General features: G+C 41.8%; 1 protein-coding gene across 1 annotated transcript in view; it reads left to right on the plus strand.

Annotated features, from left to right (window-relative positions):
* Positions 1-24759, plus strand: part of FBXL5 (F-box and leucine rich repeat protein 5) — a 2105165-nt gene that overhangs the window by 610953 nt on the left and 1469453 nt on the right. The window contains exon 4 of the mRNA XM_044062581.1: positions 1228-1420. Coding sequence (XP_043918516.1) covers positions 1228-1420 — 193 coding nt within the window. The remainder of the gene's footprint in view (positions 1-1227; positions 1421-24759) is intronic.

Here is a 24759-nt window from a genome sequence, read left to right on the forward strand (position 1 = left end):
AAGTGTTTACTTGCCCTGGGAATACTTGCACAGTTCGTGATTGAGTTTCATCCTTGTCATCTCGATCTTCCACTCTTCGGTATCGTGGCTTTTCAATATATAGAAGTAGACCCGTTTGCTTACATCTTAAGTGATAATTTAGTAAAGATGTTTAAAAACATAATTTAAAATACAAATCTGATCAATGTATGTTGTATAACCATGTTTAGTTTTATGTGTATTTTTTGTGTTTTATTTTCACTATGCATAGGATTATATAAAGTTGTCATGACTATACAAGTCTAATTTCTGCATTTTGGGCGGCCCTTTTTTTTGAGGTGTACTTTGCGTACTTGTACCATATGATTAAATTAAAAATGGAGCTTACAGTTTGTGTCAAAAAAACAAGTGTATTGTACTGTTTTATGATCACTATGTTAAGACCTTGCCAAGGGCATGCCAAAAGTCTACTGTACCAGGGCAGTGTCTGCTATGATGGCCCTTTTTAGAATGAGTCAGCCCAGAGTGTTTCTGAAACAGCTACTTGGGCCACCATCAACTCCTTTTCCAAGCAGCGTAGGAGCATGGCAAATTTGCCAGAGTTGTCTTGCAGGGTATGTAGGCACTGCTTTGCTAGGTATGAAGTTAGGTACCCCTCTCCCAATGGTAAATTCATTTAGCAGTGTTTCCAGGCATAATGAATGATACCATAGCTGCAATGCGGGGATACTTGCCATAACAATAAATGTTCGGATACTAGAGTCTTTGCTGCAGTAAGGTCTCCTCCCTCTAGGCCCCCTAGGTAAGCTCCCATTCTTCTTGTGAGAACCAGATAGTAGGGTGGACATGGAATAGTAGACACCTTCCTGTATATTTCTGTGGTGCCTCAGCTGTGACTTGGCTGCGTCACTGGGACTGGCAGGCTTACTTGGTGAAAATATTTACTCGTAGCATTGGGGACTGAAGATAGCATAAGGTTGCAGTTTTTTATTTCTACAGAGTATAGTGCTGATGTCCACTGCACTGAGGATGTCAAGCAATCTACATGTCAAGTCAGAAAAACTGATGTTAGCATAAAAGGTGATACTGCAGCAGTGATTGTACTATTCATAAGTCTGCTTTTAGGGTTGACATGCACAAAGAACTGCCTGTAAACATTTACTGTGATGTTAGCAAACATTTTAATTTGCTGACTTTGCCTCTTGGCTTGCATTTGTGAAATCACACTATTTTTCATCCTTGATGCAGGTTTTCCAACCAATGTTGATGGAGTATTTTTCATATGAGGAATTGAAGGACATAAAGAAGATTGTGATTGCACAGCATAGTTCTCATAAACCAAAAGACTGTACAGAACTTTTGAAGGATCTGAACCTCCTGAATCAATCTGAAGAGAGAGAACAAACATCTAAATATTCTGTGGAGGAGAAATCAGATCAAGGTGAGGCAGGTTGTAGTTTAGACAGTTTGGTGTAAGAAATAAAAAGTCTTCAGTTGACGTACCTGTGGCAGCTGGTCATATACCATTGCTTATATGTCGTTATTTCTTTCTGTTTGCTAGTATCTGTGACTGTCAGTGCTGTTATGACTTTCTTCTGTTGTATAAAGGTGCAAGCAATCAGTTGTCCACTTATTTCAGCCCTCATGGTAGATGTTCTCCAATCTCTGTGGTCCTTTTCTCTTTTCAGTATTTGTTTGCTTTCTTAAATAATGTGTTATATGGCTTTTTGACCTTGTTGCTGTTATCACTTTGCAGAATTTAAGAAAATAATGATGGAGTAAAATCTGTGGGTTGTTCAGTCCGTTTGAATGTTGAATCTAGATCTCTCACGGTTTCTGTCCAATCTTCCTCCTGCCAAGACTTTCTTTGCTTTGTTTCTAAGAGCTTTGAACACATCTTGTTGGCTTACATTGATGCATTGTGTTAGGCAGTTAAGCTCACAGCCCTGGCATTCTTGTGTGTCAGTTGGTGTTTCCTCATGTCTGTCTTTAACATCATTGACCAGTGCTTCAGTAGCCTTTGCTGTATGGGTTATATCATGTAATAGCTAGCCAGCTTCCAAAGCTTCAGGTTACCTTCCACACACCCAAACTGTTTGGTAGGTGGAGCTTAGCTGACTGAAAGACCGGTTTGGGTGCTAAGCCCTTCAGACCTTTGCTGCCACCAAAACAGTAAGCTCCTCTGAGACTTTTAAGGATCAATAGTTTGCTTGTGCTGTTCTTTTGCTGGGCAGGTAAGTTAATTTTAGGGAAAAAAACTTCCATTCAATATTGTTTTAGTATTTTCCTCTTCAGGAAAGTTGGCTTAAAACTAAGATCTGATTATGTCCTTTTCATTTTTCGTCACTGCTGGGTCCCGGATTCGACCCCCTGATCTGATTCAGCCGCAATTTGCAGACTTGGATCCTAATCTCAAGCTCCTCCCTCTACCCACAACGCTGTACCCCGGGTCCGTTGACTTTTGAAGTTGTGGAAAGGGTTTTCTGTTCTCACAAGAGATCCGACCTTTTCTACCTCTAAACCTCCCCATTGTCCCCCCCTTTGGATCCGAGTACGGAGTCCGTCATGCTTGTCCAGGGTCAGCCCATCCCAAGAAGTCCCCGAGATCTCCCCCTAGAGGGAGCCCCATCTTCTGTTGCATGTTCTGATCATCCCTCAGAGGAGGCTTATCTTAAGAAGTTGTGCAAAAGGAGGCACTTTGACTCCCCTCTGGAGTCCCTCACAGAGACACTGACTTCGATGAGGGAGAAGGATCCCCAAGACCACCTTCAGATGATGTCCCCTTTAGAGACATCTTAGAGATCCTTAGGGCAAAGAGGTGGCTCAGCCACCCAAAATCCTTCTGCTGAGGAGTCTGTATTTTTGGAGGCTTTGGGGGTAGGCCAAATCTATCTTGGGTGACACCCCCCCCCCAGTGGATGACCTGAATGGACCTGATCTGTCTCCTGGCTTGGAGGGAGCAGGATGCTATTGAACCATCCCCAAGCGCCCCAGTAAATTTTTATCTCCCCCCAAGGACAGACTGTTTTGGACTAAGGGTGTTCCAGTGGATGCTATGGTTGGGGCAGCAGCTACCAAAAAGAAGCTAGCTGAGCAGAGCTCCTCTGTTCATCCCCCTAACAGGGAGTCAGGAGCGATGGACAGATATGTAAGCTTGTCTTCACCTCCAGCTACCTTTGCACTGAGGTCTTTGAACTGTTTGACACACTTCACTCATTTGCAGAGAGACCTGGTCAAGGAAATTTCCAACTCTCTTGCAGAAATGATCTCGGAGGAGGACTTCAAAAAAGTGTCTCCCCAACTGGCTATTCTTTCTTTTCTCGCAAATTCTTCCGTGAGGCTCATCTCCCATATGGCGGAGGGCACCTCATGGTCGTCCGCCTCAGGTATTGCAATCGGAAGGCATGCCTGGATGAGGCTTTGCGATTTTGTGGAACCATTTAAGGAGTCATTTTTTTTGTTAATGCCCCCATTGATGGGTCCTCTTTATTTGGGCCATCTGTCAAAGCTATTTTAAGCCGCAGTGAACATGAGGGGAAAGACTTGCTTTGGAATGGGGATCAAGTTTTCTACTTCTCAGTGCACTTTTTCCAGGAATCAGCAAGGTAGTAAGAAGACTTGGTTCTGAAGATCCCAAGGGTCTTTTCAGGATCAGTGCGGGGATTCTTCCTCTTGAGGCAAAGGAGGAAGTTTCAGTGGAAGACTCCTCCCTAGGGGCAGAGGGGGGCTGCAAAATCAGGGCTACAGAGAACCTTTCTCTGACGGTCCTTACCAGCACTCCTGAAGCATTGCCCGTCTGCTCGGCTCTGGAGGTAGAGTGGGGTTATTTTTCACTCCTAAGCACCTGAACCAAACTTACAAAAAAATGCATGGGTGGTGTGCATAATATTCAGAACTTACTACATTCCCTTTTTCCTTCCACTTTCTCAAAGTCAGGCGAGACTCCCCGACATTCCACCCAATCAGAGGAAGTTGCAGTAATAGAGATTCAAAAACTACTGCAAAAAAAGAGGACCCAATTGAACAATGAGGATCCGAAACATTCTCCCGCTTCTTTTAGTGCCAAAGAAAACTGAGAACCTGAGACCCATTCTACGTCTGAGCAGTCTGAACCTGTATGTAAAGAAGTCAGAGTTCTGGATGGTTATGGTTCAGTCCACTCTACCGCTGTTATGAAAGGATGATTCGATGCACTGTGTGGACTTACAGGATGCATAATAACGCATCAAAATGGACAGGTGCACCAGAATTCATCTGAGCGATAGGCTGGATGCCAGTCTTTAATATAAAAGAGGAAAACGAATCCAGGCCAACACAGGTTTATTAACAAACAACCAGACGAAAGTTTACCTAGGTTTCGTCCACATAGGACTTCTTCAGAATACTGAAGTCACAAATAAACCATATATATATATATATATGCAACCACAATCAATCCAATTAAACAATTAAACAAAAGTTAATCAACCTTAAAGATATACACATTGTCACTAAAGATACATACTATTAAAATGCCTACAATAAGTACATAAAATGGTAAAACCCTTAAGCATTCTGTTTAGTACTGTGCTACTGTACTAACAATAAAAATGTAAATAGATTAACAATAAATCTATATTACTAAAAATGAATGCAACAACTATGACATGATGAATGTACAAAAAATATAAATAAAAAATATGTGTATAAATAAATGTATAAATATGTGTATATATAAAAAATGATACTAAATCCATAATAATGTTAAAACTACTGCCCTAAAATGTGCTTCAATTTAAGATAGGGCTTAATGGAACTAAATTCATTAATACCAGGATAATTATGTGCATTTAACCTAAGCTGCCACCTTAATTCACAAACATCCAAGTGTGCATCTGTATTCTTACCTTGGAGGTTAATCTTAACCTGCTGTAAAACACAGAACTTAAGAGTGACCAATATTATCAATTAAATATCTAGCTAGGGCATTGGTAGTTTTAAGATGTTTCATGTCCAAAAGATGTTCCCTTACTCTATCCTTAAAACACCTATTGGTTTTTCCAGACATAAAATGCTTCACAGTCCTGACACTTGGCAAGATAAACCACATTATTAGTGTGACAGTCAAAATGACCTGTAACTGAAACAAAACAATGATTAATGGTGAAACTCTTACCAGTTGTTAAAATACAAGAGCAAATCTTACATCTACCACATTTAAAAGTGCCAGTAGGCCTGTTACTGGAAAAACTACTAGGCATTGAACAACGTTCAAACAAATCCTTAAACGAAAAATTCTTACGATAGATGAACGTAGGGTTATTGTTAAAATGTGACTTAAATTCCTGGTCCATCTGTAAGAAACCCCAAACTTTAATTATTTTCTTAATCCTATCAGAATCCCCATTATATGTCGAAACAAACAATAACGGCTTAACAGTCAAAAACTGTAACCCTTTAGTTGATCCAGGTGTAACGGAATGAACAGGCCCCCCCTGCACCTAGTATGGATTGATAAAAACCTACCTCCCCTTTACCTTTACCTTCCTTAAAAACATCCATACATAAACTCTCAGGATATCCTCTATTCAAAAATAGAGAGATCATAAAATTTAATTCGCCCACAAATTCGTTAAATTCACTAACCATCCGGGCCGCTCTGACCATTTGTCCCTTAATGATGGCCCTTTTCTGATGTTTAGGATGCCAACTATCAAACTGAAGGTAGAAGTTAGAAAAGGTTGGTTTCCGATATATATTAGACTTAATTAACCCACTGCCCCTATCAATAGTTAATCTAACATCCAAATAGGTGATGGTCTGTGTGTTAAACTCATTTGTGAATTTCAAAAACCAAACCCTGTTATTTATATATTGTAGAAATATTTCCAACACCACAATATCACCTTCCCAAATGATGAATATATCATCCAAAAAGCGTGAATAAAATTTGACATATTTGTAAAACTCACTGTGAAATAAATAATGCTCTTCCCAAAAGGCCATGATGTAATTTGTGTAAATCAGGGCACAGGCTGCCCCCATGGCTACCCCAGTTTGTTGTTTGAAGTAATGCCCCTCAAAAAATAAAAAATTATTTTGAAGGACTACTTCCATCAACTTGACCATAACATTAATTTGTTCCTGTTCATACACACCAGTTGCATGTAATTGTTCTTCTAACCAACCTAAACCCATGTCATGGGGTATAACCGAAAACAAGTTACATACATCAATGGTTAGGAAGCATATATTGTCACTAACAACACATTCATTAATCCTTTCCAAAAAATGTCATGAGTCCTTTGTTATGTAGGGAAACCTGGTAATACCCAATTTCATATGGTGGTCCAAATATTGACTAATAAAACATACTTTACTTCGTTTACCATCAACTATGGGTCTAAAACGCACATTATCCAATCCTTTATACATTTTGAGAATCCCAAAAATGCCACTAACCACAGGGTGAGCATTATTCATATACTCAAAATCAACTTCATTCACCTCACCCTGAAATATCATGTCTTCCAATAGTAGATCTATTTTCCTATATGCGATGTTAATTTCATTAATACTTGTTTCCACATAGTTGTCCTCCATCAACATTGACATCATAATACAAATATAATCACTGTTATCAACATTCACAACTCCGTTGCCCTTATCTGGCTTCATTATTCTTATGTTATCTGTACTATAAATTTTTTGCAATAACTCCTGCTCATCTTTTGTCATATTCAGATGAATGTTCCTCGTAGACTGTTTGAAATATTCCTTATTTCAAATTCACACAGTCTATCAAACAATGCTATCATGGGGTTCAAGGGTGGGTTGAATACACTGGGTTTAGAAATGCCCCTACTATTGTGAATATTATCACAGTGGTTAGCTTTATCAAAAAATACCTGTAAGTTCATTTTCCTTGTAAATAATTTTAGATCAATAAGAGTTTCAACTAAATTACCTTTCCTACATGGGACAAAATTAAATCCCTTAGAAAAAAGATTAGCATGTTCCGTACCAAAGTTAGCACTTGAATAATTATATAACTTAAAATCATGTGTGTCATTTACCAAAATAATGGGACTACTCAAAAGACTGTCCGTTGGCTCATTAAGAACAGAATCAGCCAAGTGAATATTGTCAACATCACTAATATTAAAATTTATGTAATTAGATGTATCAGCCTTAACTTCTGTCATTTCACAACCAAATAAATTATCCAAGGAACAATTAAGTGAAACATTAGAAGGAAAACTTTGATTATTCACCTCTAAACCCGTTCGATATCACTAGTGCAGGGTCAGTGAAAGAAGACAAACCCATGTAGGGGCCATGTTGCTGATTAACCTCTATATTATCATTAATAACAGCACAATTGTTATCAGTAAAATAATCATAGGTACTTAAATTAAGTAAAGAGTCATTCAAATGAACTTTTTCTTCACCTATATAATTAAAAAATGACGATAATTCATCAATATCTTTGATGTCCGTTATGTGATCCACACATACATCGGACATGAAGCTTTGATTATTAGCAATGTCACTACGTAAAACACACTTGGAATGTGCAAAAGTACAGTTTGGACTTGGCGCACAAGCATTCAGAGTACCTTCGTGCCGAATTTGTCCAACTACCACATCCCTAGTGGTGTCAGCTACTGAAATGGCTCCCCTACTCGCCTCACAGTTTCCACAGTCCAAAAAATCAGAATCACAGTCTGGGCAACAATAGTTATTGAAAGCTACAGATGGTGAATTTGGCGTTAAAAGAAACGCACCATCAAAAACTTTGCTGTTAACATCTCCAGCTGCCACATATAAATCACACTCATCCATGCTGCCTAGTGATGTTTTGCCCGAACAACAAAGGGAATGATTTACCTGCGCGGCTTCCAAGCCCCTTGCTGAGCATTGTACCCCGGGCGCCCAACTTTGGGTTGTGTCCCCAAACGAACCACATCGTTTTCGTCGTTGGAAGACGGTTCCCTGTTCCGAATCCTCTTCGAACGCCTTACACCATCTTCGAAAGGGCATTCGTCTTCAGAGTCACAGCTTATACTGACCTCTGGATTATCCTCTGACGTCATGACGCCACAAGCTTCCTTTGAATGATTGGATGTTCCTCCTCGATTAGAATGTCGACGTGAATCCTCCTTAGATTTGGGGTAAACGCTACCAGCTTCATAAATTTTCATATCCCTTTTAATTTTTTGTGATGATTTATTAAATATTGACACACAACTATTGTCAATGTCCTTGATGATGTTCGTGTAATTAGTGTAGTAGCGATCAAACAGTAAATCCTGAACTATGCTTTCATTAATAGTCTCAAGGTCAGCAACAAATGCTCCAATATTAATATTATTATATTTCACCATTATATTCATAATGTCTAACCCAGTCTTATTGAAAAGATCATGTAGCTCATCCAACATAGGTTTATTACCATCGACCCCAGTCTGGTATCTCCACACTCGCAGTCCTTTCGGTACCATCCCCAGCTCAATATTCCTAGTTAAATAGCTGTTTTCAAGCTGGGTTCTCTTCAATTTAAACAGTTTATGCTCAAACTCTTTCAGCAATTCAGCCAAAGTTTTACCCACATTAACACTGTTGTGATTAATGGGTCCGCAATCAGACGCAAAATTAAAACTTAGATTTCCAATGTGCAGTATTAAAACCAAGAGGCTGCTTGACACCAATGTCAAAACGCACTTCCTTAGAATTCCCATTAAACAATGGGGGAACATTACTATCAGTTGTAACCGGCACAATACCTGTATGAGGAGTGGCTTGGGTGAGCGGCATGCCTAAACTCCACAACGAAGATGAAACAGATGTAGGCAAATGTCTCTCAGTAAGACTTTTGATTTGAATGGAATGTTCCTCTAGTTGAACATTAATTCGTTGTAATAAATCCATAATGTTGGTCAAGGAACTGTCGTTCTCCATAACAAAATACGAACCAAGAACCAACCACCACAACGAACCAAAAATAAAATAAAAGAGGAAAACAAATCCAGGCCAACACAGGTTTATTAACAAACAACCAGACGAAAGTTTACCTAGGTTTCGTCCACATAGGACTTCTTTAGAATACTGAAGTCACAATTAAAACCATATATATATATGCAACCACAATCAATCCAATTAAACAATTAAACAAAAGTAATCAACCTTAAAGATATACACATTGTCACTAAAGATACATACTGTTAAAATGCCTACAATAAATACATAAAATGGTAAAACCCTTAAGCATTCTGTTTAGTACTGTGCTACTGTACTAACAATAAAAATGTAAATAGATTAACAATAAATATATATTACTAAAAATGAATACAACAGCTATGACTTGATGAATGTACAAAAAATATAAATAAAAAAATGTGTATAAATAAATGTATAAATATGTGTATAAAAAATGATACTAAATCCATAATAATGTTAATACTACCGCCCTAAAATGTGCTTCAATTTAAGATAGGGCTTAATGGAACTAAATTCATTAATACCAGGATAATTATGTGCATTTAGCCTACGCTGCCACCTTAATTCACAAACATCCAAGTGAGCATCTGTATTCCTACCTTGGAGGTCAATCTTAACCTGCTGTAAAACACAGAACTTAAGAGTGACCAATATTATCAATTAAATGTCTAGCTAGGGCATTGGTAGTTTTAAGATGTTTCATGACCAAAAGATGTTCCCTTACCCTATCCTTAAAACACCTACTGGTTTTTCCTACATAAAATGCTTCACAGTCCTGACACTTGGCAAGATAACTGAAACAAAATAATGATTAATGGTGAAACTCTTACCAGTTGTTAAAATACAAGAGCAAATCTTACATGTACCACATTTAAAAGTGCCAGTAGGCCTGTTATTGGAAAAACTACTAGGCATTGAACAACGTTCAAACAAATCCTTAAATGAAAAATCCTTACGATAGATGAACGTAGGGTTATTGTTAAAATGTGACTTAAATTCCTGGTCCATCTGTAGGAAACCCCAAACTTTAATTATTTTCTTAATCCTATCAGAATCCCCATTATATGTCGAAACAAACAATAACGGCTTAACAGTCAAAAACTGTAACCCTTTAGTTGATTCAGGTGTAACGGAATGAACAGGCCCCCCTGCACCTTGTATGGATTGATAAAAGCCTACCTCCCTTTTACCTTTAACTTCCTTAAAAACATCCATACATAGACTCTCAGGATATCCTCTATTCAAAAATAGAGAGATCATAAAATTTAATTTGTCCACAAATTCGTTAAATTCACTAACCATCCGGGCCGCTCTGACCATTTGTCCCTTAATGATGGCCCTTTTCTGATGTTTAGGATGCCAACTATCAAACTGAAGGTAGGAGTTAGAAAAGGTTGGTTTCCGATATATATTAGACTTAATTAACCCACTGCCGCTATCAATAGTTAATCTAACATCCAAATAGGTGATGGTCTGTGTGTTAAACTCGTGTGTGAATTTCAAAAACCAAACCGTGTTATTTATATATTGTAGAAATGCTTCCAACACCACAATATCACCTTCCCAAATGATGAATATATCATCCAAAAAGCGTGAATAAAATTTGACATATTCGTAAAACTCGCTGTGAAATAAATAATGCTCTTCCCAAAAGGCCATGATGTAATTTGCGTAAATCGGGGCACAGGCTGCCCCCATGGCTACCCCAGTTTGTTGTTTACTTTTGTTTAATTGGATTGATTGTGGTTGCATATATATATATGGTTTTAATTGTGACTTCAGTATTCTGAAGAAGTCCTATGTGGACGAAACCTAGGTAAACTTTTGTCTGGTTGTTTAATAAACCTGTGTTGGCCTGGATTCGTTTTCCTCCTTTATTTTATTTTTGGTTCGTTGTGGTGGTTGGTTCTTGGATGACAGTCTTTACCAGTTGAGAGCTGTGCCATTTGGACTCGCCACAGCCCTCCAGTATTTACCAAATATATGGCAGTGGTCGCCGCTCACTTGGGACTGCAGGGATTCCTCTTGTTCCCGTAACTTGATGACTCCTAACTGCCACAACCAGGCATCAACTAACTCAAGCCAGGGGTTATCTATTTCAGATCTCCAACTCCTTTGGCATCCCTTTAAATTTAGACAGGTCGAATCCTTCTCCATTACAGAGACTAGAGTTCATTGGTGCTCTGGATACTTCAAATCAGATGGCTTCTTTACCCCCTCATCGCATAATGACATTGAAACATCAGGTTCAGTCTATTCTAGATACTCTGTCGTCACTGGCAAGATTGATACTTCAAGCCCTTGTGTCTGTGGCAGCTGCCATCACTTTCCTTCCATTAGCAAGATTTTTTATGCCTACTTTCCAATGGACTTCAGCTGTTCAGTGGTCTATTCTGTGCCATCCGTTATCTGTCCCTATCAAACTAACTGGTCTGCAGAAGTCATCTTCAGTGGTGGATTTTGTTGGATGACCTTTACATTGGCAGACCTTTCCTTCTTCCTTCCTTCTCAGCCACTGTGAATACAGACACTTCCCAGGTGGGGTGGGGGTGGCATTTCATGGGGAAGATGGTTCAAGGCACATGCACTCATTCAGAAACCAGGTTACATATCAGTGTTCTGGAGATGAGAGCAGTCCTGTTGATGTTGCAAGCCTTTCAGGACGTTCTCCTCTTGGGAGCTATTGCACCTCACACAGCATGTCAAATGGTATGGTACATCAGCAAGGAGGAATCTGTTCGTACTTATTGTGCACAGTGGCCATGAGTGTCTGGAAATGGGCGATAACCTCAGACTGCTATCTACTTGAAACATACTGGGGGAAGTCCAGCATTTTGGTGGACAAATTCAACAGATCCATTCTTGCTCCTCATGAGTGGTCCCTCAATCAATCAGTAGCAAACTTGATTTTCAGCTGTTGGGGCCAACCTTGCTGTAACTTCTTTGCCTCCTTCCAGAACAAGTTCAGCAAGTACTTTGCTGTGAACCCACATCCTGGAAAGTTACAGAGGCATGCTCTGTTTCACGATTGGTCCCCCGGTCTCCTTTACTCCTATCCCACTTTTCCATTGATCCTAACATTTCTTCAGAAAGCCAGGAGACTGAAGAGATCAGTAATCCTCATTGCCCCCTTCTGGCCTTGTCAGGTATGGTTTTCCTGTCTCTGGTTTCACCTGAAGTATTCTCCTTGGATTCTGGAGCCCTCTCAGGATCTCCTGTCTCACCTAGCAGAGCTTCAGTACCTCCCAGTCTAATTGTCCTCAAACTAACCACTTAGTTTCTCCAATTCCATTGATTGTATGATTGTACAGAGGTCCAGACTTGCTTCCCCTGTAAGAGACATTGTGTTGGCTTCCCAAAAAGCATCTACTAAAATAGTATACAGAAGCAAATGGCAAAGGTTTGCTATTTGGGCTTCTAAAAGAGAATATTGATGCCTTTTCAGCCCCTGTTTCTGCTATCATTTTTTGTCACTCTTCAAGGAAGGGGCTAGTTACTTTACTATTAAACTTCAGCTGGCAGCCATACCAAACTTTCATGCTAGGAATGTTTCTGGTTCCGTTTTTTACATGTAGATTATGTAAGGCTTTCATGAAAGGGATTTTTCACTTCATTGTCCAATAAAAGACCCCTCACCATTTTTAATTTCTCCAGATATTTTGAATTTCTAATACCATGACAGGAAGGGACCCCATTCCTAAGTCAAAGTATGATTACAGTTCATGAAATTAGCATTGTTTCAATCTTTGTCAGTCAGAAGTGCTCTTCGCAGCACCTGCTATGTGCCCATTAATAACTCCTCCTGCAATTCGTACGGAGTTGGATGTATTGGCAAACATATCCAAGTATGATTGTAGATTCTTCTTTATAAGACCCGTTGCTCCTACTACTATTGGAACTGTCTGGGTATGTTTCTTCCACATTGCTCTCATTTCTGCCTGCAAATTCTGATGTTTTATGACTTTGTGTCTCTCTCTACGCAAGAAGCTGTAGACACTGGGTGTAGCAATTTCAGTGATCAATGCTACTTTTGTCTTCTTTTCATGGACCACTATATCTGGTTTTCTCTCATCTGCCTTTTGAACTGTTGGTAATGGGTGATCCCATGTGATGTAAACTTCATCATTTTCTATGATGCTTTGTGGCTCATGTTTCCAGTGTTTTTCATCTATTTCTGTATTATAATGTTTGTACAGTCCCCTGTACAAGTCTTGCCACATTATTATACCTTTCAGTATACAGTCCTTCTGCCATTAGTATGTCACAATCAGCAACAAGGTGTGCAGCTGTTTCCAGTTCAGTTTTATAAAACCTATATTTGTCTCTCTATCCCACATGTTCGGTGCACTATGTAAACCAAAGTGTACGTAGTCCACTATCTTGAGCCGCCAATATTAACCTTTCATCTTTTGGTTTGAATTCACCTCTCCTTAACCATTCCTTTGTTTGATCCTGATCAACACAAAGTTGTTCAGGAGTTTTCTATACTTGCAACTATATTCATTCATTTTTTTACAATTCTTGCCTTCTCATCTGATCCTTCTCCTTATATTCTTTCTTTTGTTTTTTGGCACATTCAGTTGCTGCCTGATTTTTATCTACTTCTGGTTTAATTTCCTTTCCCACTTGGTGCCAATTTGCTTCGCTAGACTAAGCAGGGAGGTCATCTCAGATTTATTCTCCTCATGTTTCAAAACTTTCACTATGTGTGGGTCTTGTGAGGTCAGCAGATGTGTATGCAGTCCCACGATTGCAGATCTATACATGTAATCAATTTCAAGGAGGCCCATACCTTCTTTGGAATGGGAATATGTAATCTTGGCATGCATTGGTTTTTATAAATCATTTGAATATAACGCATTCTTTTTGTTTTCCTGTCTAATCTATCCAACACCTTTTGGGTTCAGTCAGTCACTCCAAAACTGTAAGTTAGGAAAGGAAGAGCAAATTGGTTTATAGCTTGAACTTTGTTCCTAGATGTGAACTCTGATTTCAGAATTAATTCAAGTCTTCTAAAATATTCCTTACTGAGTTTTATTTGCATTTGTTCATGTTTTATTGTTGATCCTTCACTTCACAAATATTTGTACACTCCCTCTTGCCCAACTTTATTGTATCACATTCATGTCCCTAACTGATATTTTCTTGATGCTGCAGCGTTTCTGCTTTAAAGGTTGCTTTTGCACATTTATCAAGACCAAGTGATGTTCTTATATCATCTGAAAACGTTTTGACTACCTGCAGTTGTGCTTTCAGTTGCTTATCTGATGAACTGTACAGTTTTAAATCATCGACAAAGAGAAAAGTCTTTACACTTTGTTGTTTTCTGGGAGCCAAATTGTAGCTATGACCTAATGTGTTGAGCAGAAAACTTAATGGGTTAAGGGCGAGGCAAAATAACAGCTGTGACAAGAGAGTCGCCTCACCCTGGAATATCCCTCTTTGGATTTTTAATACCTGGAATAATAGTTTGTTTTTTTATCATGGCTTAACTGCAAAGTAGATGTTTTCCGTGTTTCACTGTTGCAGTCATTAAATTTGGGTTATCTGCTTGCAGGTAGCCCTCAGCCGGCCTGATTATCAAAGTCTTGGGTCCTGCGTCGGTTGCTGTCTCTTCTTCCATGACATTAGGTAGTCGGGTATAAAGCATGCAGCCGACACCATTACATCAGTCTTTCTTGCCATGCGGTGCCCAAAGCAGAAACAGTTTGTAAGAGCCGGTCGGCCGACTCCTGAAATTTTCGTTTTTGAGTTTCAGAACCAAAGTCTTCAAAAAAGCTAAGTACCTCATTGGGGATCCTTTTTCTTGCTCTAAATCGATGTCAGTAAAAGTTAACAATTGTATCACTTGTGGAAAGCAAATACCTCATAAAGATTTTAATTCGTACTGCATTCCTTGCTTAGGCCCAGACCATGACGTCCCTCGCTGTCGGTTTTGTGCCTTATTTAATCCTTGTACTATTCGTCGTCTGTTCATTTTCGTATCAAACTATTTCGGTACTTGGTTTAATTATTCAAAAATGGCTTCGGTAAGCCATCCGACTACCGACAATCCGAAAAGATGTAAAGATAAAGACAGGCAGAGACCACATAGGTCCAAAGCTGCCAACGACGCTTCCGTTAAGCTAGTAGCCAGTTTGCCGGTACTCATTGTGGCGCTTTTGCAGCCCGATACCTGCTACTTCAGATTCGCAGGCCTCTACTGAGACCCATTCGAAGTCAGGAATGCCGGGAGATGCTTCTTCGACTATGGTTCCTGTGGATGTCTCTACCTTGGATGGGTCTGGAGCCACTGTGCAGGCACTGGCTTCTGAGGGTGTATTCAGGCCTACTGACTTGCATATCAAACCGACTCCATCTTTGTCAAGACCTAAAACTCTATCCACGCCTAGGAAACCGACGTCCAATCTGCATGGTCAGGCCCATATGCCTAAAAAACAAATAATAAGAATGGCTGAAGACCTTATTACACTAATTAGGGGAAGCCAGCCTTCTCCCTCTGAGAGACCTAGAACTGATTTTCCTTCTAATTCTTCTGATCAGGATTCTAAAATTTCTGTTTCTTCTGATGACCAAGATTCTGAAATTTGTTTCTTCTGATGACCAGGATTTGCCCTTATCTACTTTTGAGGATTCTGATGCAAAGGACTCCATTCCCTCTGCTTCCCCTCCAGAAGATTTCTCTTTTGGTGAAACCTTGCACACTCTTAGGGAGCATTTCTGCTGGGAAAGCCAGGATTACTCTGACTCCAAAAAGAGGCTTAGGGAATTCTTACTCCTACCTCAACACAGGCCTTTAGCTATCCATCTTGTACTAGACATTATGGATGATGCCTTCTTGGAATCTAGCCAGGCCCCAGACACTTTACCTCCAGCTCCCAGGAAACCTGACAGGTATTACAGAGTACCTGACTCTCACAAGTTCCTCTTTAAGAGTCCTAGTGCGGACCCAGAGACCATTTCACAGGGACCCAAAGGCATTAAGGGTCGTCATCATCTTTTGGCTGTTCCTGTTAGGGGTCACCACAGCGGATCATCTGTTTCCATTCTTTCCTGTCCTCTGCATCTTGCTCTGTCACACCAGCCACCTGCATGTCCTCTCTCACCACATCCATAAACCTTATCTTAGGCCTTCCTCTTTTCCTGGTAGCTTCATCCTTAGCATATTTTTCCCAAAATACTCAACATCCCTCCTCAGCACATGTCCAAACCAACATAATCTTGCCTCTCTGGCTTTGTCTCCAAACTTTCCAACTTGGGCTGACCTTCTAATATACTTATTCCTGATCCTGTCCACCCTCGTCATACCCAATGCAAATCTTAACATCTTTAACTCTGCCACATCCAGCTCTAACTCCTGCCTTTTTGTCAATGCCACTGTCTCCAACCCATATCACATAGCTGGTCTCACTACCCTCTTGTAGACCTTCCCTTTCACTCTTACTGGTACTCGTCTGTCACAAATCACTCCCGACACTCTTCTGCACCCACTCCATTCTGCCTGTGCTGTCTTCTTCACCTGTCTTCCACACTCACCATTACTCTGAACTATTGATCCCAAGTATTAAAACTCATCCACCTTCGCCATTTCTACTCCTTGCATCCTCACCATTCCTCTGTCCTCCCTCTCATTCACACACATATATTCTGTCTTAGTCCTGCTGACTTTCATTCGTCTTCTCTCCAGAGCATATCTCCATTTCTCCAGGGTCTCCTCCACCTGTTCCCTACTCTCACTACAGATCACAGTGTCATCTGCAAACATCATAGTCTACAGGGACTCCTGTCTGATCTCGTCTGTCAACCTGTCCTTCACCATTGCAAATAAGAAAGGGCTCAGAGCTGATCCTTGATGTAATCCCACCTCCACCTTAAACGCATCCGTCACTCCCACCGCAGATTTCATCGCTGTCACACTACCCTCATACATATCCTGTACCACTCTTACATCCTGACACTCCCGGCTTCCTCATATAATACCACAACTCCTCTCTAGGCACCCTGTCATATGCTTTCTCTAAGTCTACAAAAACACAATGCAACTCCTTCTGACCTTCTCTGTACTTCTCCTTCAACACTCTCAGAGCAAACATTGCATCTGTAGTGCTCTTTCCCGGCATGAAACCATACTGCTGATCACTAATAATCATGTCCCTTCTTAACCTAGCTTCCACTATTCTTTCCCATAACTTCATGCTGTGACTGATCAGTTTAATCCCTCTGTAGTTACTGCAGCTTTGCACATTACCCTTATTCTTAAAAATCGGTACCAAAAGACTTTTTCTCCATTCCTCAGGCATCCTCTCACTTTCCAAAATTTCATTAAGCAGTCTGGTTAAAAACTCCACTGCCATTTCACCTAAACACCTCCATGCTTCGACAGGTATGTCATCTAGACCAACAGCCTTTCCATTCTTCATCCTCTTCATAGCTATCCTTACTTCCTCCTTACTAATCCATTGCACTTCATGATTCACTATCCCCACATCATCCAACCTTTTCTCCCTCTCACTCTCTTCATTCATCAACCCCTGAAAGTACTCTTTCCATCTGCTCAACGCACTCTCCTCGCTTGTAAGTATGTTTCCCTCATTATCCTTTATCACCTTTACCTGCTGCACATCTTTCCTAGCTCGGTCCCTCTGTCTAGCCAATCAGTACAGGTCCTTTTCTCCCTCCTTAGTGTCCAACCTTTCGTACAACTCTTCATATTCCTTATCCTTAGCCTTCACCACCTCTCTCTTTGCCATGGACCTCATCTACTTATACTCCTTTCTTTATCTCTCTGACAGTCCCACTTCTTCTTTGCCAACCTCTTTCTCTGTATACTCTCCTGTACTTGCTCATTCCACTACCATGTCTCCTTGTCGTCCTTCCACTGTCCAGATGTCATACCAAGCACCTTTCTAGCTGTCTCCCTTACTAGATCTGTTGTAGTTACCCAGCTGTTTGGTAACTCTTCACTGCCACCCAGTGCCTGTCTTAACTCTTCCCTGAACTCCACCTCACAATTACCCTTTTTCAGTTTCCAACATTTGATTCTTGGTGCTGCCCTCACACTCCTCCTCCTCTTCTTGATCACCAGCATCATCTTGCAAACCACCATCCTATGCTGCCTAGCTACACTTTCCCCGGTCACCACTTTACAGTCTCCAATGTCCTTCAAACTGGCCCTCCTACATAAGATATAATCCACCTGTGTGCATCTTCCTCCACTCTTGTATGTCACCCTATGCTCCTCCCTCTTGTTAAAATACATATTCACCACAGCCATGTCCATCCTTTTTGCAAAATCCACTACCATCTGATCTTCTGCATTCCTTTGTTTAACACCATACCCTACCCATCACTTCCTCATCCCCTCTGTTCCCTTCACCAAAATGCCCATTGAAATCTGCTCTGAGTACAGTCATCACGACTTCATCCAATTCACTCCAAAATGTTTCTTACTTGTCCATCGCACACCCAACTTGTGGAGCATATGCACTAACATTCATCATTACACCATCAATTTCCAGCTTCATAAACATCACTCTATCCGACACTCTCTTCACCTCCAAAACACTCTTAGCATACTGTTCCTTCAGGATAACTCCTACGCCATTTCTCCTCCCATCCACACCATGATAAAACAATATGAACCCACCTCTGATACACCTAGCCTTACTCCCCTTCCATCTAGTCTCTTACACACACAATATGTCCTTCATATTGGCTAGCTCTCTCCCTATACCAGTCATACTGCCAACATTCAAAGTTCCGACCCTCACTACCACAGTCCTAGCCTTTCTCCTCTCTTCCTGCCTTTGGCCATGCCTTCCACCTCCTCTCCTCCTTCGGCCAACAGTAGCCCAGTTTCCGCCAGCACCCTGTTGGCTAACAGTACTGGTGGCGGTCATTAACCCAGGCCTCGACCGATCAGGTATGTAAATATTTACTGGTGTCCGCATTAATAATTTGGCCAACTTTTATGCCGGATGCCCCTTCCTGACGCAACCCTCCCCATTTATCCGGGCTTGGGACCGGCACAAAGAAATGCACTGGCTTGTTAAGGGTACTGCTGCCAAAAACCCTACCCCCCTCTGATAGAGATTCCAGGGCCCTGGACAGATGGAGTAAGAAGCTATACACTTCTGCTACTGTGGCCATTAGGGCCTTAAATGGCCAGTTTCATATGTTAAAGTATCAGCAGCATATTATTGGATTACTTAAACAGAAAATGACTTTGATTCCTGACTGTAATGAAAGTAAAGAATTACAGGATTTAATGCATTCTGCTGAACAAGTTGGTAAACATACTTTGCAATGTGGTTTTCACTCCTTAGAGGCATCTTGCATGGCTGCGGTCACTGGGTCTGTTCTTAGAAGGCATACTTGGCTTAAGGAGCAAACTTTGCCAGATCATGTTAAAGCTACTTGCAATGCCAATTGTGGCCTGCTACAGATCACCCTCCATGACCCAGGACTGCCACTCCACCTTTCTGGAGACACTAGAAAACATGAAGGTCCTACCGAACACCCTGATATTGGGCGATTTCAATTATCCTACCGTTAACTGGGAAAACTAATCAAGTGCAAACTCCCAGGTACAGCGCTTCCTGGAATTTATCAACTCAAATGCCCTGGTTTAGCTAGTAAACTCCCCTACCAGAGGTGAAAACATATTGGACCTGGTCATCACCAACATGGGCGACAGGTGTTCCGCACCAGAGGTCAACCTGTCACTGGTTAGATTAGATCATAAAGCAATCATTCTGGATGTCCACACCACACCACCACCTCCAACCAAGGAAACCACAGTGAAAAACTTTTCTATAGCAAACTTCACCTTACTTAAGACATAGGTGGTAAGTTTCACAGCCCCCACGCTGAAGGATAACAGTGTCCAAGATGCAGGAACCTTTACAAATGCACTCTATGAGCACCTACAAGGATGCATGGATCTTGCCATCCCTAGCAAAACCAAGACTCACTCCCCTAAGAGAAGGAAACCAGTCTGGTGGACCCCTGCCATAAACAGGCTATACAATAGGAGGAGGAAACTAGTTCAGAAAAAAAGCAAATCTCAAGAAGGAAAGACATCCCTGATCAGTATCAGTAAGAAACTAAGGTCCTCCATAAAATCATCCAAGGCTAACTTCCAAAGAAAAATAGCCAAGGATTCGAAAGATAACCACAAAGCCTTTTTTAGCTATGTCAAGAATCTAAGTGGCAACTCGCAGATATGCTCTGAGCTAGTGCAAAATAGCACAGAATATACTGAACCTACTGATATTGCCAACATCCTGGCAGATAGATTCAGTGCAAACTTCACCCCCCTCTCACCCCCAAAAGGGCACACAACAATACCGGAAAAGTGTAGTGTCCTGGAAATCACAGACGCACAGGTGAAAGCAGCCCTTTCAAAAGCCAAAAGCACAGCGTCAGTGGGGGCCAGATGGTGTCCCAGGCTGCGTCTTGCACAAACTACAGAACGAACTAACCCCCCACCTAAACACACTGTTCAGCCTCAGCCTCTCCACAGGCTATGTGCCAATAGAATGGCGCACAGCAACAGTTATTCCGCTCCACAAAGGAGGGGCCACAACTGACCCTGGTAACTATTGCCCCATAAGCCTGACTAGCCTGGTCTGCAAAGCTATGGAGTGCATCATCATGGAACTCGTTAAGAAAGACATTGGGAACCTCAAAACACTTGACCCGACCCAGTTCGGCTTTAAGGGCAGATCATGCCTACTAAACCTGGTTGACTTCTTCGAGACAGTCACCAAGGCCATAGATGAGGGGAATGTGGTTCACACAGCCTATCTTGACCTCGCCAAGGCTTTTGACACCATTCCCCACTCTGGAATTATACAAAAACTCACCAGCCTGAACATAAACCCCTACGTCATGAGATGGGTTGCCAACTGGCTTACAGACAGAACTCACACGGTAAGAATAGTGGGCACCAGGTCCGACTCTAAACCAGTCACAAGTGGTGTCCCACAAGGCTCGGTCCTGGGACCCCTACCATTCTGCATATACTTCTCAGAAGTACAGGCAAACGCAGGAGGACTATGGCTAGCCAAGTTCGCCGATGACTGCAAACTGGGAGCCATAATTGACTCTCTGGCTGACGTGGACATTCTCCAAAAGAGCCTTACTGAGATGGACACCTGGTGCCAAAGTCATGGCCTCAAGCTAAATGCCAAAAAATGCATAGTCATCCCATGAATTACCATATGGGTGGCAGCCCCCTTAATACAGAAGAGGTAATGAGATCTGAGGACCCAGGTAGATAGTAATCTCACCTTTGACAATCATACTGCCAAAGTAGTTAGGAAATCCTTCTATGTAGCCTATCTAATTACTAAAGGGTTTGCATCTAGAAATAAAGAGGTTATAGTGCCCCTCTACTCGTCCCTCATCAGACCCATCATAGAGTACAATGCCCCACTTGGGATGTACCTCATAAGACACTTCCAACAGCTGGAAAGATCACAGAAGTACCTCACCAAGAGAATTACTGGCCTCAAACATATGTCCTATGCAGCCCGACTGGAAAAACTCCGGCTGTACTCAGTGGCATATCACTTACTCAGAAGTGATCTCTGCCTGACTTACAAAGCCATGTCCAACTCAGAATTGATGGACATGCTCCACCTAAAGAAATCCAAGTCACTGCAAGCCACTCGCTCTAGTAAGTTAAACCTCACCACAACAATAAATAAAACATGCTGGAGGGATAGGTTCCTGTCACAGAGACTCCCCATGCTTTGGAACAAAATTCCTAACTACATTAGGCTGAGCCCCTCACTAACACTCTTCAAGAGAAACCTTGACGAGTGGATGGGTAACAGAAAGTACACTCCCTGGGATCACTTCATTGGCTTTTTTTGACAGAGGCTCAGTTAAATAATCAATGGGACGGCGAAAGCTGACAAACTCTGGCTAGGCTTATAAATGCCCTCGGGCAGATAGCCTAGTACCTACCTATGAACCTAAATTACTGGATGCTCCCTTAAACCAAGACCGTCCTATCCTGGACCTGTTTATCCTAAACACCTTTTTGGTAATCCCAAAATTCAAAATGGTAACTCTTTATCAGCTGCTTCCCATGCTAGGCAAAAATGCCTGGTTGGCAACATTGGACTTAAAGGAAGCCTACCTGCACATCCCAATAAGGGAATTTTGCAGAAAATACCTACACTTCAGAGCAGGCTACATGCAGTATCAGTTCTCTGCATACCTGGACGATTGTCTAATTCAGGCAGAAAGCCAGGACATACTATTAAATCATCTGGCATTTGTAAAGAAACTGCTAACCTCACTGGGGTATACCATAAACAAAAAGAAATCTCACCTTGTACCCTGCCAACAAATTGTATTCCTGGGAGCAAGCTTGAACACAACTTCCCAGATGGCCTACCTTACGCCAGAGAAGTAAGTTTATTTGACAGCCTACTTCAAACTTCTGGCCACAAAGACCCAGCTATCTGCAAGGAAAATACTGCATGTCCTGGGGTTTGTGGCCTCTTGCATCCTACTAATTCCATATGCAAGACTGCATATGAGGAAACTACAATGGTATCTAAAAAGCTTGTGGTGTCAACATTCGCAGGACCTGGAACCAAAGATTCCTATCATTCCTTGTATAAAGACAGAGTTCCTTTGGTGGGCAGAGGCCTGCTACCACAACAAGGGACTGCCATTCACTCTACCCCCTGCTGCCCAAGCCCTAACAGACGCATCAGACTATGCATGGGGGCTCACTTGGCAGGGCAGTGCATTCAGGGCAAATGGAACCCAAGTCAAATGCACCTGCATATCAATCAAAAAGAAATGTTAGCTGTACAGAATTCCCTGACAGCCTTCAAGGACCACATTCTTCCAAGACAATTATTGGTAAAGACGGACAACACTACTGTTATGTGGTACATAAACAAGCAGGGGGGAACCCAATCATACCCTCTCTGCAGACTAGCCATGGCTCTGTGGAACACAACCTTGAGCTACCAAGTGCACCTACAAGCTCAATTCCTGCCAGGCAAGCTAAATTCACTGGCAGACGACCTAAGCAGAAATCTCATGGACCCACACGAGTAGAAACTGGAACCAAAGATATTCAAAATTTTGTGAAACAAATGAGGGAGCCCAGAGATAAACCTGTTTGGCTCCCCTCAGAACTACCAACAGGCCAAATTCTGCACAAGGACTCCCCACCGATAAGCTTGGAAAGTGGATGCCCTGTCCTTCACCTCGGAAAGACTCTGTTTATGGCTTTCCCCCTCTGCCTCTCCTCTCAAAAGTTCTACTAAAGATCAAACAGGGAAAACCAAGGACAATACTCATTGCTCCAGACTGGCCACACCAACACTGGGTACCCCCCTCTTGCGCAGTATGTCACTGTTGGAACCATGCCACCTGCCTCAGACCCCTTCCCTGCTGTCCCAGCAGAAGGGCCAGATTCTGCACCCCCAGCTTCAAACCCTGAACCTTGCAATCTGGCTAATTACCTGAGCTCTCCAATGCCATCCCTCAGTAAGCAAGTGCTGGATGTTATTCTGGAGGCAAGGAGGCCTAGTACTAGAAAATCCTATGCTGAAAAGTGGAAAAAGATACTGTTCCTTGAGCCATACTCAGGGTATGGGCACAGCAGTGCCCAGCTTACCACATATTCTTCAGTATTAACAGAGATGCTTCACAAGGGCCTTTCCTTCTCTTCTATTAAAATTCATGCCTCAGCAATTTCAGCACATTATAATACTGAGCCACCCCTCTTCTCTCACCCCCTGCTAAAGCAATTCCTCAGAGGGGCCAAAAATTTAAGACCACGCAGGAGAGCCCCTACTGCAGCCTGGGACCTGAACTTTGTATTGGAAAAGATGACCCTAGCTCCTTTTGAGCCAGCTGCAACTGCAGAGTTGAAATTCCTTTCTTGGAAAACAGCCTTCCTTCTAGCCGTCACTTCAGCAAGAAGAGTGCCTGAATTACAGGCCCTCATGGCAGTGGAGCCCTTCATCATCTTCCATGCAGACAGGGTGTCCCTCATGACCAATCCTTCCTTTATGCCCAAGGTGGTATCCAGTGTGGCCCGTAATCAGTCCATTCATTTGCCAACCTTCTTTTCAAATCCACAGAACAAAGGAGAGCGAATACTGCACTCTTTGGACGTGCACAGACAACTTAGAGTTTATTTGGACAGGACTAAACCTCTCTGGAAAACTGAACTGCTGCTAGTTGCCTTTGCTGCAGGGGGAAGAGGGCAAGGCCATTTCAAAGCAAACCATTTCTAAGTGGATAGGCCATTGCATTAATTTGTGCTATAAGCACCATTGAAAACCTACCCCACAGGGGATAAGATCACATTCCACCAGGGCTGCATCTACTTCAACAGCCTTTCTCAGAGGTGTTCCTACCAGGGACATCCTAGAAGCTGCTGCCTGGAGTTCTTTTCATACCTTCACCAAGCACTACCACTTGCCTATTTTTTCTAAATCCAGAGTTGGTTTCGCCACTGCAGTCTTGCAGGGCCTAATAGCTGGTCCTAATACTCTCTAATTGCCTCCTTTCTTGATTAGCTTTGGGAATCTACCCAAATGTAATGACTGCAACAGTGAAACACGAAGAACATAGTACAGTTGTGTACACTTACCATAAATGTAGATGTTCGCGTGTATTCACTGTTGCAGTCCTGGTTACCCTCCCTCCAGCCCCCTGACTTCTATTGGCTATAGCTCTCTTCTTGTTTACTATATTTAAGCTTTCTGGTGTATTTGCTTTTTGTTGGAGGTGTAACCTTGTATATAATTGCTTCCC

This window comes from Protopterus annectens, chromosome 2.part1 (assembly GCF_019279795.1).
Source record: "Protopterus annectens isolate FY-2018-M chromosome 2.part1, PAN1.0, whole genome shotgun sequence".
NCBI lineage: Eukaryota > Metazoa > Chordata > Ceratodontiformes > Protopteridae > Protopterus > Protopterus annectens.